This window comes from Priapulus caudatus, unplaced genomic scaffold (assembly GCF_000485595.1).
Source record: "Priapulus caudatus unplaced genomic scaffold, Priapulus_caudatus-5.0.1 Scaffold128, whole genome shotgun sequence".
Taxonomy (NCBI): Eukaryota; Metazoa; Priapulida; class Priapulimorpha; order Priapulimorphida; family Priapulidae; genus Priapulus; species Priapulus caudatus.
In genome coordinates, this window is record NW_014577189.1 from 273,022 (window position 1) to 289,241 (window position 16,220).

The following is a 16,220-nucleotide window of genomic DNA, read 5'->3' on the forward strand; positions in this document are numbered from 1 at the left end:
AGGTTTAGATGCTAATCCCATGTAAATTCACTGTGGTGTGCAATGGATATGCAACCGACTGAAATATGGTGACCTACATGGTATCAAACTGGAAATTATCACTTTTACTAACCTTTAGATGCATAAGAGTAGGAAAGGTATGTGATGAATGCGATTTCATACCAAATTGACATTTTTCATAGGTACCAATCGGCTAGTGTCTAAAGGAATACCTGTGATGAAAACAAGACATCTTGTTTTCTTAGAGCTAGGAATGTACGTTACATGCAATAGAGTACCGAACTGTGACGTCCACGTTGGCAAGACAACGTACGGGCTGGTTCTACACAAGCCACTGGCTCCATAGTGTAGCCATAGGGTCAACTGTGTGCGTACTAAAACACGAGTGTGTGCGGCTGCAGACAGCGTAAAGCATCGGTAGCAAGTCGTTCTTACAATATTTAATGAATTAAAAAAAAAATTTAGAAAAACAAAAATTTTGTTTGATAAATTTTTTTTTTGCTTTAAAATTTTTTTTTCCCCGTCTTGCCTTTTCACTTCCATCCTTTGGAATCTATAAAAACTGCAATAATGACTCTCAGAATGCTGGTTACAATCGGGTACAAAACACGACACGCAGTTAATGTTAGCAGAGCATATGATTGTGTAGAACCAGTGGCTCGTCTACCAATTGGTACCTATGAAAAATGTCAATTTGGTATGAAATCGCATTCATCACATACCTTTCCTACTCTTATGCATCTAAAGGTTAGTAAACGTGATAATTTCCAGTTTGATACCATGTAGGTCACCATATTTCAGTCGGTTGCATATCCATTGCACACCACAGTGAATTTACATGGGATTAGCATCTCTAAACCTAACGCCAATACAGGCCTAACCCATATTTTAAAAATGTAGATTATAGATCCATACTTTCACCTCAAATCTAATTATAAGTGATGAAGTCTATTTGTGGGATAAGTCTGGCTATTGAAACTGAGTCCTGTGCCGTTGCACATGTATGCATGAATAAGCACAATCCTGGACTGGATGAAGGTCGTGCAGTTGGCCCACGTGCGTACCTACAGGTCTATTGTGTAGCAATAGCATGTTTGTATTTCACTACAGGAATTTCTAGAGGGTACGGTAGTACAGTGAAAATGCACCTGCGAAGTTACAATGGCGGAAATTTCTCTAGACTAGTCATCAACCTTACCGATCCGCATTTACTCCCAGGTGCTAAGAAACATTGACACGTGCCATCTGGGAACGTAGTGGTGCACAGACTGCAAGCGACAGCCGTGGGGACATCTTCCTAGCTGCAGCCATGGCAGCTGACAACGTGGAGGACTTTGTGGAACAGATTACGATCGTTGACACGAAGAAAAGACTGCAGGTCGGTCAGGACTTACTCGAGTTCCTTAAAAAGAACAGCTCGCAGCTAGAGTTGGATTCACTACAGCTGGTTGAGGGTCTCGTTGAATGGCTGCACAGCAGCAACTACAAGGTAAGCGTGTAGTCAGTCTAACTTGGTTCTCTGTCATCATCAGGGTGGCATATCTCTGTGCAGGCTATCTGTGCCTGCAAGTGAGAGAGAAATAGAGTCAGCAAGAGAGGTGAGGGAGAGCGAGAGAAAGAGAAAGAGAGAGAGAGGGGGAGTAAGAGATAGGGTGAGAGAGGTGAGTGGAGAGAGACAGGGAGGAAGAAAGCTGAATGAAAGCGAGAGAAGTAGAGAGGATGGGAGATATCCATCATAGTTGTGATCTTGTTGCAACCGAGGGGCCAGGTCATTGGCAACTGTATGTGACACAAAATTGCAGGGCACCTCAAAGCAACCATTATGCACTCTCACAGTCTCCTGTATGGATTTATGCCAGGTATCTGTGTTGCGTGTCTAGTGACCTGCATGGTGGTGATTATGGCTGCGTTGCTACGTAAATGTAGGCTGGAAGGCGCCAGTCGGTTAAATTTTGTGCGGTGTTGTGCTAGGCGTGGTTTTCATGGCTGGCACGCCAGCAGCTCGATTTATAATCACACATGGCTTAATTCCAGGTTCGTTCTAACACTGTACGTTTTCGTAATCTATCAGGAAGAAGCATATTATCTATTGGAAAATATAGACACGTCAAAGTACTTGCGTGCAGTTAGCATGTATGACCATTGTATGTCGTCAGACCACTTGCTGCTGGAAAAGATGAAATATTCTCTAAAAATTTCTAGAAGGCACAGACAGGTTTGTTGGCAAGATGTTATCTAAGCAAGGGTGCCATTTGCCTAAAAATGTAAATTCATACACTGGCGAATGATGTAAATAGCACAAATTCTGGACTCACAGGCAAAGGCTAGTCGTTTTCTGCAGATTTTGATAAGTCTATGCAGGTTTACCTGTACATTTCCTGTCGGTTTACCTGAAGAGGAAACCTGTGTCTAGAGAGTTATACATCTTATGAACGTGGTGAGTATGCAGTGCATTTCTTGACATAGCTGTTCTCACATTGCATGCGTGTGGCAACTTCAAACATATATTTGGATACATATAAGTTTAAAATTGACTTGAACACAAGCTGGCTATGGCCAAGGTTAATAAAATACAATGTCCCAGGATATGTTAATTAATGTTAATGTGCTGTCAATACATCAACGTCATAAAATCATATCCAGTAGAACGCCTCCCAAAATCAAAAATATAAAATATGTGCTATTTTGTTCTTGAACACAAAAGACTTGTGTTTGAACCATATGGTCCCATAATCTTTCTAAAAAAACCTGATAGTACTAACTACGACAATGAAATTCCACCAGGAAAATGACAATACTAACAGCAGTGTTTACTCTAAACGTACTAAAGATAACTATTAGTACGCTCCATTCAATGTCAGACAGAAAACCTTTGATTATAGTTTGCTTTTTAGAAATTCCACGCCTAGACAATATCGATTCGTAGGCGTTTATGTGCTTGCTTCTGACTGAGGTGGTTGGTATACATGTATGATACCCACGCGCAAAGGCAAGAAGAACGACTCAGGAACGGCGTGTGTATGAAGATAATGTATTTTTACATGCGTGTATACCAACTACTTACACATACACGTTCTTGTAGCAACAGCCAGAATAGTGATGTTTGGTTAGCACGCACAGACGTGTGTACGTGTAGCAGGCATAGTACAAATATATATATGCCGCGTAGACCTAATGTCTCTGATTCCAAACCATGCAGTAATTGCTTTCGGTAAAAGCTTTGCGAGGTGTGTTCTCTGGCTGCTCTAAATTATGTATTTACCCATAGCATAACTAATGAAGTGATCGTATTTTCATTTCAATATTGAAAGCAAGTGGATTGCAGCATGAAGCAAACGACGTAGGCACCTGACACTGTACCGCTATATACTCTCAGATTGTATACTCGCAACAAAGGCAGCTAAAGATGTCTTGCTTTCTGGCAGCACTACTGCACATGTCCCCCCCCCCACACACCTGGCCACGCGTTCTACCTTATGACCGCTTGCGTACAGTGTGGTTTCCTTTCGTATGCGCACACTTGGCAATCGGTCCAATGCCATGATACTGATAGCATGAACATGATCAAAATTTCAATGTAAAAAGTGTGCGAAGCAAACTCACAACATTTCGAGTTGTCTCTTTTAATTACTTTCTGCATTCAACAACGATGCAATATAAGGCCTCCCGCCTATCAGTTTGCACCACCTGCACCCACAGACCGTGGAGGCAATTTCTAGCTGGCCCGCAGCCGACTACTCATAATATCAGGAGTAATATATAACAGACAGACCATTTATTATGTCATTCCTAATAATGTCCTTGTTCATCATTTTAAATGATGTCGTGCAAGAGGACAGCGTATATATGTCGCCAAACATGATCTCACATTTGGGGACCTGATTCTCATAGTCATATCTATCACTTATTGCCTCTGCTGTCTTCCCTGAGCACTCGATTACGCCCTCTTCCTTTGTTTCTACCTAAATCTGCCTCCCCGTACACGTTTATATACAGCTATACGTGTTATCAAGAGCTAATAATACCTCTTAGCTATGGTATTATTAGCTCTTGGTGTTATCAACAGTGAATGAAAACAATCGTTCGTATTGATTAACTGGTGGCGTTAGGCAGACTAGTGTAAGGAGCTAGCAAGCATCCACTGTCAAAACCTCTTTGGTCGCCTCGCCTGGCATTTTTTTCCCTGTGACATTTTGCCTCCTAAAATTTTGTCTCCTGGCATTCTGCATCTAGTCATTTTCTCATGGATGCGTTTGGACTTCCAAACCTTTAGTAAAATCCATGTGTCTGTGATGACGAGCCCGGGAAGCCACTGCTGATCAAACCTACATGTTCGTCTGTTTATAAATAGGAACCACTGATGATAGAACATAGTGAATCGCATTGTATCTAACCGATAATAGATACAATTCCTAATTATAATTCGTTGCGTAATGTAGGCAGCATCGCTGCAATATCAGTGGCTTAGCTATCTATCGATTATGTATCAGCTGGCTGTGTATTGATTCTATTTGCGTTCACAGCAGCCAGTCTTAATTTGAATGTCACGGCCCCCGGGTTAGCTATAGTTTGACACATATTTTTGGGCAAAAACCGCACCGGATAGCAATCTCCACAGCACCACAGTAGCTGCAAATTAAACAAGTGTTGATCCCTTGGAACTATTGCACTGCGAATTCAGTACATGTTGATAGCATATTCTCCGTGCCAATGTGAGGGTGTGTATATTTCGGTAAATTGTTCATTCTGCGTTAACTATACAAATAATTAAATTAAAACTGCTACGGGGATTCGTGTTAGCTTAGTGTAGTACTTAGTGTGCTAGTAACGTTTTGAGAAGAGGTTTGCAGCCGTCTCCCTGCTCTTCCTCTTCCTCCTCCTCTTCCTCTTCCTCCTCCTCCTCCTCCTCCTCCTCTCCCTCTTCCTCCTCCTTCCCCTCCTCTTCCTCTACAGGATTGTCATCATCGTCATCAGCATCATCATCCTTATTATTATTATCATCATCATCATTATTATTATTATCATCATCATCATCATCATCATCATCATCATCATCACTATCACTATCGTGAGGAGGGTGTTACTGTTAGCATTAAATATTATAGTGTGCAGGGACGCTTCTGGCCGCTACTAAGTTAAAGTATACAATACGATGGTGTGAATATACATGTAGTGCGTGCGAGCGTGTGTTTGTACGTGCCCGGTGGGTGTTGTGGTGCACGTGTATGTACATTCGTGAGTGCGTGTGTGCGGCTGTGTATTGGGGATGGGTTGGAAATAATAGGGATTGCTTTACCCCCACTCGGCAAGGTGCGCGCAATTACCTCCCAGGCTGCGATTGTCCATCACCACAGTCAGCATGGCAGGCCACTAGACTAGACTCATTACGTGCCGTCGATGGAACGGACCAGATAACTCACGCGAAGGAACAAAACAGAATTTCCGAACTACCGAGCGAAACATAGATCAGTTGGATGTTCCTTTACGAGCCGCCGTTGTCGGAATGTTCTGGCGTCAGTTACGGCTAATGAGCAGTAGTTTATGGGCGGCCTTATATAATTAGGAGACAGCAGCGCGCACACAGCGGAGACGGGGGCAGTGAAGAAATGCGAGTCGAGGCACCTCGGCCCCGTGTTTGCCTGCCGGCCGGCCTGTGATTGCTGGCGTGCGGTGAATGCGAGATTGTCAGTGATCTAGCGTAGACATAAAATATTCATACTAATTTACTTGAAAGCAGTGGGCGGTTCCATTTTTCGTCGCACGCGCCGGTAGGACAGGAGGGCCCGTGTTTGCTAACGTGCGTCGGCGAGGGTGTGTGGGTGAGGGTGTGTAGGTGGGGGGTGTGGGCGAGGGTGTGTGGGTGAGGGTGTGTGGGTGGGGGTGTGTGGGCGAGGGTGTGTGGGCGAGGGTGTGGGTGTGCGTGTGTGGGCGAGGGTGTGGGTGGGGGTGAGGTGGGGGTTTCTATACGTCCGGCCACGTCTGCTGTCGTATGCGTTTGACGACATGACCAGTGCATGACGCTCTGCGTCGTCTTGCTGCGTCGGTTCGCTGCGTTAGTTCTGCGTCGGCCCGCTGCGTCGGCTTGCTGCGTCGGCTTGCTGCGTCGGTTGGCTGCGTCGGCTCGCTGCGTCAAGGCAGCGTCCGTCGTTATCACACCGACGTTGCTCCGTGCTGACTGCTGCGTCACTGCTTAGTAAAGCGTCTTCAGAGCGAGAGGTGCCGCCTTGCAGCGACTTTTCAGCGCGTGAGGGTGTTGTAAGAGGAGGGGGCAACAGGAAAGTGTTGCAGCTGTTTGCTGGGGCAGGTGCCATCGAGGTGAGCTTGCGTTGATGGGGGAAGTACAGGTGACAGGCGCCATCTAGGGGTCAGAGCGACGTTGACGGGAGGTGTTTGGTGAAAGGAACGTGTATACGGCACGCCAGGGTCGAAGCTGTTACTGCGCAGTGGCTGCGTGTGTGTGGAGTGTGTGGGGAAAGGGGCCGAACACAGCTGTTGAGCAACACGCCCTCCCTCTATCTACCCTTGAACCCGTGCGTCTTGAAATGTACTGCAAGTGACAGTGATTTGTTTACCAACACTGCAAGCGCGGGGCCTGCTCGCCAATGTGTGGGTGCAAGGGTGCGCGAACCGAGCTATCTGCTTCATGTACAGGGCAGGTCGAAAAGCCCAGCTTGCATGTCGCATCCATGCACGCACGCATCCTCGAGGCTGAGTTATTGATATCACCAGGATTTGTAGTCTGCGTAAGTGACGGGGCTGTGATGCTCCGAGGAGGCTGCGAGGAGGAACCGAGATGGCGCGCGTCTATGCGTACGAGGACCCCCGTCTCAGCTGTGTTGCCTAAACAGCGTCGCAGCGTTAATTACGCTGCTGCGTGGCTTGTTTGCGCTCTATAGATCCTAATGAGTGTCCCTCATCACAATAATCTGTGTGCATATGCGTACTATCAGGGGCGAATAATAACGAATTTGTCATTATTCACCCCTCCCCCCCCCGGGTCGCACTTGAATGGTTTCTGGATAGCCGTGACTGTCACCCTTGTCGGCACGCGACAATTAACGGGATCTTTCTGGAAGCTGATCATGTTTACTAGTTAAAACTGCACGCGCGTTACGTCAGCAGTGAGATAGTGACGTTATTAATACAGATATTATCTTGCTGCTGATTCCACGTATGCATCTATCGTGAAATTCCTGCAGCGAATAGAAAAAAGTACCCCCTTACGAAGTTGCGCGCACCCCGGGAAATTATATTACTGCAAGCGAGAAATCACTTCAGGAGGGCCTCTGTTGCGAAATATTTAATATGTTGTTGCTCTCTCTCCATTGATTAAGTCACGAACATCGTTATATGAGACGTTGATGGTGCAATCGTATTAATTCCGTTACGTCGCCGATGATAACTGTAATGTCCGTTTAATTGGTTTGTGCTCATTGATGAATGGTCGTGATGATGATGTCGTTTATCGAAGCTGCAATGCCCTTGACAGGGTTTAATGGGCTTCAAAGAGAGGCAGACCTGTATACCTAGAATGCGCGCTCGTACGCACAGGCAGAGCTAGAATGGACTCTGGGCGTGGCAAGCGCACTGGGTCTGTCACTTCACGTTTGCAAATGTTTTTTGGAATAAGGCACATATAATTATTGGTCTGCGCAAATCCTATACTGAACCCGAGCTTTGACGCGCATATGTTTCAAGTAATAACGCTTAGAAGTTAGCACACGAGACGATAAATACTAGGGTCGCGTGTGGGGTATATATGAACTTAGAGACCGTTAGAACATAGAGCATATAATAGAGCTTAGAACCGTAGAGGCGAGCACATGAGACAGGGTAGCGGGGAGAGGGGGAAATCGCATTCATGAGAGCAGACATCGATGCCATCAGCTGCCTGCGAACGTGCACTGCTGCTGCTGTTGCTGCTGCTGCTGCTGCTGCTGGCGCTGGGGTTTCTCCCTCTCCTCTCTAGCCGATCAATACGCAGTTGGCTCGAACGACGACGAGTCTGTTGCATCAGAGAGCGATTCCACATCTGCGTACCCTCCCCGCCGAAATACAGCTGGAGAAATTACGGCGCAAATACGCGCTGCTGCAAATTGCCAGCGCAATCGCTGAGCGCCGTATACTGATGCTGACGGGAAGCGCGTGTAGTTGTCGCAGGGAGAGAGAGACTGTACGTAAGCTTCCGTCGGCGGAAGACGACACCCGCTTGTTTGCCGGAAAGACATGTCACGTGGTCTCGGTTAGCAGCCGACCTTGATTCAGCCAAGCGCCCCGAATTTAATAGTGAAATTATAATAATTTTAGGGTTATTTAGTATTTCTTTAGCAGTGTATATAGCATATATAGGTTGTTAACCGCGCTCCCGCTGTACAGTTGCTGTTGTGTATACGTGTGCGTGCGTGTAAGCTTTCGTGCGTGGGTGTGTTAGTGCGTGGGTGTGTTAGTGCGTGGGTGCGTTAGTGCGCAGTGTGATTAAGTAAATAGAAACCAAATTTACGCTGAAGCTTATCAGCGACAAGAAGAAGCTGTAATCCGCTTAATGAATTTTCTGAAAGGTGAATATAATTATATTTCATCACCGTGCTCACAGTCAACACAATAGATCGATCCAGACGCAAGGACTGCGCCTCAAAGGAACCCAGTGATTGTTCATGGCTACATACCTGGACATAGATCAGTGTTAGAAGTAGCAGCCCAGCCTCCTGTCAGTAACTTGGAGCAGGATTGGCCATTTTTAGATTTTACCATAGATTACATAGTAGAAATCAATATTTTCAGAATCAGGACTGGCTTAGATTTCATACTTATTACCGAGCCTGCCTAGATTAGTAAATTAAGAAACACAACAGCATAATTATACACACATTAGTACGGTCATCGAGTCTTTCTCTTCTTGTTAAATGCGACCGCTATGGCGTCGCTGGTGCAACCTAACATTGCGTTCATGTTTATATGGGTGGGGTCCGGTGCATGCGTTGCTATTATGCTTCGCCGCAAGAAATTCTAATGAAGATACAGCGTGCTTTGTTTGAGCTGATGAACGATGCATCTCCAGCATCGTGGCTGCATGGCTTGTATGTGCGGAATACAGAACAACGCGTCTTCTTCCATTATCAGACCTGACTGTTGTTGTCTCGCAGCAGGCCAGATATAACGCAAGCGTGTGTAGACAGTAGTAGCCAGGCTGAGAGGCTCACAGCTGAGATCATTGATAGATGTACGCTAGTAAAGAAGCCTTTTTTTCACAAAAGAAACATGACGTCTTACTCATGAGTATATGATAGGGGGCCACGCGTGCAAAGTGTTATGTAAACATCATGGAGGTAAAATACTGTCGGCATCGGCGCAAAGTCAATATACGAAACACATCCTGCGTTCATAGTATATCTTGCTCGCTATTTATGAAGTGCACTAAACTATTTTCGTATGTCGTGTTGTGAAAGATTATGCCCACGCTCAATGTTTGTTATAATCTATTGGGGCTCTGTACTTCGTTATATATACGCGCGGCGGTTCGTATTTTAAGATTAAAAACATTTCAATTCAGTAGAGATTTGTTGTCATTCACTCGTTGCTTTTTATTTGCGCATACTTGTTTCATATTATAACCTTTTTAAAATTTGAATCAGTCATCTATTTTAAATAGCAAGATGCTTGTAAATTTGTGCGTTGGAATTATGGTTACACCCGTTTTCACTTTGTATATATAATTACTTTGCACGTTTTATAATACAATTGGTGTGTGTTATACTTATAATATAATAGTAAAACCACATAGGACGGAGATGCTGTATTACTAAGTCTAATACTATTAGTCTACATAGATCAAGGTGTCTCACCCACCCTTCTTCGTGTGACAGCAGCAGGCACTGTGGTGTTCACTTGCAGTTCACGAATATTAATTATAGCTTTGTAACTATCACGATCTAGTTTACAACTAGGTAAATCATAATGACATGTAATTATCTGACCCAGCAGCACTACGCGCACTGGCCCGCAGTCAGTAAGACTAACTTCTGCACTACGGCAGTCAGTAGTCATGAATCACGGGTGTTGTCAAATAGCTTGCAAATGATGTCTCACGCACCACTTGGCACAAGCTGAGCAGGGAATTATAATGTAGGATAGATGGGTGGCCGTGGGAGGGGCCGTGTTACGGTGCTGAACTTGTTTTGATTTCGTTCCTGTTTCAGTATTCATGATTCAAATATGTTCACCCACCACACACACGTATACAGCTCTTACACATTCCCGCATACATGATTGTGCACAGACGCACACGCACGCACGTGCGCGTGGCGTATATACACTGCACAAGACCAAATGTCACTGGACATAAATGTCATTTTGGTCAGTGTATGTCATTATGACGCTCTTGTGTATTATTTGGATACGCGGCTTCGCGATAAAATGTACAATATTCGCCGGAAATACCCGTTAGTAGACTAACAGCATAGGGTAGATCAAAGAAACCAACCGAATGTCACAATAACAACATAGACTTCAAAGTAATATCGCAATTCATAGCTCTTATTCTCGTGAGTGCGAATCGTAGTATAGTTATAGGCATTATCGATGTTGCTTTTTCATACCGCCCTATAATGTAAATTGTAACAGCAACAGCATAAAATGCTTGCTGAAAGGGTAAAAGACTGAATCAATACTAAACCGGAAGGTCATTATGTGCCATTTTATACTATATAATACCATAGCATATATACAGCGTAATAGCAATACAACGTCGTTTTCCGAAATATTGCACCTAGTTATTAATATTAAAAATTGGAAAACAATGTATTTTAGAAGACATCCCGTTAGCTGCTGCCATGGCTACGGTCACACAGTATATATAATAAAAAATTAATAATATGAGCTAGGAATATCTGAGTCAACATTCTAATTTGCAAAGATGCAAAGGCGGTTGACCTCCTTAATCCTTGTGCGCTAGCGATGCGCGGTGGGGGGGGGGGAGTTTGCGTGCTGACACGTTGACGAGCTGAGCTGAGCTGTAGGCAGGCGTGCGTGCGTGCGGGTTACAAAGCCTAGAACAGTAGAAGAAAAAATGTTCATCACGCGCCGCCCTTATGTTTTAACTCGTGATGTTTGAGAAGAAAGTCAACGCAGCGCAGCAAGTATTTTCACGAGTTTTTAAAGATCCATGCCGACACAAGATGCACCGCGTGTTCAACTGTATGTTCTTCCTGCTGCGGTTTATAGGAAATCGCTGTGCGTGCGCACACACAAGCAGCAGTCTCGCAGCCGATTACAAGCCGGCATCGTGCGTCATAAATACATCTGTCAATAGTAGTGCAGGCACGGTGCTGCTGCCTCCACCACGGCTATAATCAATGCCGCTTCAGTTACGCATCTAAACGCAGTTTACGGCGCGGCTGCGGCCGCATCTCATTATGTCGTAATGTGTACTGGTGTAATATATAGTAGCGTGTCTGCTGTCTGTGCGGGGTCTGTGTGTACAGTACACGGGGTTACTCACGTAATAGCTAGCTATGCGGTCGGTGTGCTAGTAGTATAGTAAGATTATAGTTGTTTGGCTGTATGTACAGTGTACACTGTACAGTATAGAGCTACTGAGATTATAGCTTCGGTCTGTGTGTAATTTATATGCAGAGTATAGAGCAACTGACGTAGTTGTGGTCTGTGTTGGGTCGATGTGTAGAGTATAGAACATCTAACGTTCTAGTGGTGGTGCGTGTGTACAGTATAGAGCAGGGGTTCTAAACCTGTGGTCCATGAACCCGTTTGGGGACCGTGGATGGGCTTCAGGGGGTCCGTGAGCACCATTGTATGCAAAATTGTGTGTTTTAATATGTGTATTTTTCTGGGGAGGGGTCCATAGCTTTCACAAGATTCTCAAAGAGGTTCATGACTCAAAAAAGGTTATGAACCACTGGTATAGAGCAACTGTCGTAGTTGCGGCGTGTTTAGTCTGTGTACAGAGTCATTATAGCTACTAATATCATAGCTACAGTCTCTGTAGGCCTATAGTTTGCGAACATCGCAGTGACTAGTACTGACTACTAGAATTAAAGGTGGTGCCGTGTGTGATCCACGTGTGCAGTAGAGGACTAATGACATAAGTGCTGTCGCTGTTGTTGGAGGGGTTTCACATGTCTACTCGTTGCATGGTCCGAGGTCTGTGCTTGATGATGCAGATTCAGTATATAACATTTGTAGAATCAGATCGGTTTTGATTCTACAAAGGACAAGGTACGTTCCTTCTGTCAGGCCTGTGGCGGAACGAAGGGCTATAGTTCTAGAGCTAATGAGGGTAGCACCATCTCGCAGCCGGTGCCTGCGGGTTCCACCCTAGAACTCTACGGTCTGTTATTCTTAGCTCTCACTCCCGCTTTTTAGGGGAGCATCTATAACATTCTACACTACATCTATCACTAGGATTCTACACTACATCTATAATCACTAGGATTCTACACTACATCTATCACTAGGATTCTACACTACATCTATCACTAGGATTCATACAACTACATGCTATCACTAAAAGGATTCTATCACTTAGGATTCTACACTAGCCGGACATCTATCACTACGATTCTACACTTACCATCTATCACTACGATCTACACTACATCGATCACTAGGATTCTACACTACATCTATCACTAGGATTCTACACTACATCTATCACTAGGATTCTATCACTAGGATTCTACACTACATCTATCACTAAGGATTTCTTACACGTACATCTATCACGACGGATTACTAACAACTTACATCTATTCCACAGATTCTACACTACATCGGATCCACTAGGATTCTACACTACAATCATCACTAGGATCTACACGACATCTATCACTAGGATTCTACACTACATTCCTATCCACTACGGATTTACACTACATACTATCACTAGGATTCTACACTACATCTATCACTAGGATTCTACACTACATCTATCACTAGGATTCTACACTACATCTATCACTAGGATTCTACACTACATCTATCACTAGGATTCTACACGTTACATCTATCACTAGGATTCTACACATACATCTATCACTAGGCATTCTACACTACATTCTAATCGACGTAGGATTCTACACTACATTATGCACTGAGGCATTCTACACTACATCTATCACTAGGCATTCTACACTACAATCTATCCCTAGGATTCTACACTACATCTATCCCTGGGATTCTATACTACATCTATCACTAGGATTTCTAGTTCTACACTACATCTATCACTAGGATTCTAGTTCTACACTACATCTATCACTAGGATTCTACACTACATCTATCACTAGCGCATTCTTACACTACATCGTATCACTATGCGATTCTACACTACATCTACTAGATTCTATTACTACTTCAACACTATACTTGCGTTATTCCGGGACAATTCTGATACATGTATTAATAAAAAAGGGGTACTAATATCTCATCAGCGAAATAGCGCCACTAAACTAGATGTACTTCCATGTGTACAGTACATTGGCTACGTACGAACACTGCAGTTGCCGTAGTGTGTCTGTCTGCATGCGTGCGTGCGGGCGTGATCGGTGGCTGCCAAGGAGAGTGAACTCTGTTGATGCGACGGCTGCGTCACAGGTATGTTCGGGTAGAGCGCGGCATTTCTAACAAGCAATTGGCCAGGGAGGAAACGTGACATTTTGGTTTAGTTGTCCTCACAACATGCAAAGCAGAATTGATAAATTCAACACGATAAGTGCAGCATCTGCGAAAAGAAAACTCGCCTAGCCAAACAGTTGTCGCTCTCTTGCTAATTCGTATCTTTGTCCACGCACATCTCGACTGAGCCGTAACGGAGTGCCTGTAGACACAATACAGCGCTGAACAGTGATGGTGCCTTGAGCCTGAATAAATTGTTTTAGTTTTGGAGCGGGGCCTAGAGGCAGCTTCAAGGTTAGGAAAGGTTACACGGCTGCGTGGCGATGGTTATCGGGTGCGTCAGTAATGAATAGTGTATGCGGCTGCCAAATGGCTACCAACGAACGTGGCCGGAAGATAGAAGGCCGAAAGAAAGACGAGAGCGAAGACGAGCAGACAGAGCGAGAGAAGAGAGCAGGATCGAGCGAGGTAGACTAAGAGTGTAATAAAGGAGACATAGAGATGTGCACGAACGAGAGAGCGAGAGTGAGGAAAGAGAGGCCGAGGAAGGGGGGGCGGTGAAGTAGAAGAAACAAGATAGAAACAATATGCGAGCTAAGAGACGGAGAGAAGAAAAGCTATGAAAGAAGAATTTATATTCAGGTGTGAGGACCGGTCACTGCGCGCCGCCACCATTTTCATATGCTAAACTAGAGCACTGCGGAGAGCGCCAGACCTTCGCCAAGGCAGCCTCAAATTCTCTTCACTGTGAAAATTTTGATTAATTAATTAAGTAATTAGAATAATTAATTGGATCCGGATCACCACCAAAATGTCATATCAATTCTAAGTTACCAATTGTGCTGACCTATCCTTGAAGAAGTTTAATAATTGAATGTAATTAATTAATTAATTAGATGCCGGATCACCACAAAAAATGTATATCAATTCTAAGTTACCCCATTTTGACCTATCCTGAAAATTTAATTAATTAATTAATTAATTAAGTTGATCGGGAGCACCACCCAAAAATCTAATCAATTCTAAAGTTACGCCCATTTCGTGACCTATCCGGAAAATTTTTATGACAATCCTCCATAAAACTTTTTCAGTTAGGCTGTAACCAAAACAAACAAACGCCACAATTAAACACGCCACAAACCAACAAACACACGCCGGTGAAAACATAACCTCCTGCCAACCCCTTGGCGGAGGTAAAAAGGAAGCGTGGGGAAACCAGCGACAGTGCATGTATGTACCTTATGTTACCTTAATGTATACTATAGTCTATATATTATATATCTTAGACGCGAGCTTCTTCAGCTAGCGACTTCTACACTGCTGTCTAATCCTTCACAGTCACAGCGTGCGAGAATATTAAAGCAGGAACCAACGCACAAAGCTCTCATCCATCATGGTCATGCGGGTAGGGCGTGACCCGTCGTGAATTGCAACCTACTAGCTAATCTGATTACTCGTGGCATGTGCTCCCAGCATTTATGTAAGGTTGGGATGCGTCAGCCAGGGGTCGGTGTGACCGTTGGCTTGCCACCAAAGCGATGCGGCGACAGCAGGTAGCACCCAGGTGGAAATACACCAGGTTAGGGTATGTGCAACGGATTACTATCACCGTTTACCTTACTACGTCACTTGATGTGATAAGTGCGTGCGTGCGTGCGTGCCCACGGGTACTTGCGCCGTATCAATAATAAAATGTAAATAAACACAAATTGTATGTGCTACCAATGCGTAATGTACTCTACACCGCCTACTAATTCCACGTGACGTAAATGGCGTTTAAGTACACCCGTACAACACATAATCGTACGGCACGCACGCAACTGCTCAAACTAACAAAAATCATTGGGCATTTGAAATTGGGCTTTGAGCTAGGGCACTTTCACGAGTGCTATGTGCCTGCGCATGTATACCTGTTTGTTAGCTTGTGCACAGTGGCGTGCGTGCGTGCGTGCGGTACCGTAATTCTAATGCTCTTGGCAGGCAGCTTGTCTTTGATACTGTTGGTAAGAATCTTGTATTTAATGCTCTTTGTAGGCAACTTGTATTTGATAATCATACTGTTGGTAAGATTCTTGTAATTGGTAGGCAGCTTGTCTTTGATACTGTTAGCAGAATCTTGTATCTAATGCTCTTGGTATAGGCAGCTTGTCTTTGCTATTATTGATGAGAATCTTATATCTAATGCTCTAGGCAGGCAGCTTGTCTTTGCTACTATTGGTAAGAATCTTATATCTAATGCTCTAGGTAGGCAGCTTGTCTTTGATAATGTTGGTAAGAATCTTATATCTAATGCTCTAGGTAGGCAGCTTGTCTTTGATACTATTGGTAAGCATCTTATATCTAATGCTCTAGGTAGGCAGCTTGTCTTTGATACTATTGGTAAGCATCTTATATCTAATGCTCTAGGTAGGCAGCTTGTCTTTGATACTATTGGTAAGAATCTTGTATCCAATGCTCTAAGCAGGCAGCTTGTCTTTGATACTGTTGGTAAGAATCTTGTATTTAATGCTCTTTGTAGGCAACTTGTATTTGATATCATACTGTTGGTAAGATTCTTGTAATTGGTAGGCAGCTTGTCTTTGATACTGTTG

General features: G+C 44.2%; 1 protein-coding gene across 1 annotated transcript in view; it reads left to right on the forward strand.

Annotated features, from left to right (window-relative positions):
- Positions 1 to 728: 728 nt before the first annotated feature.
- Positions 729 to 16,220, forward strand: part of LOC106805821 (CLIP-associating protein 1-like) — a 159,564-nt gene continuing 144,072 nt past the window's right edge. Inside the window, exons 1-2 of the mRNA XM_014807563.1 lie at positions 729 to 747; positions 1,219 to 1,489. Of these exons, the coding sequence (XP_014663049.1) occupies positions 1,310 to 1,489 (180 nt within the window). The 5' untranslated portion in view covers positions 729 to 747; positions 1,219 to 1,309. The remainder of the gene's footprint in view (positions 748 to 1,218; positions 1,490 to 16,220) is intronic.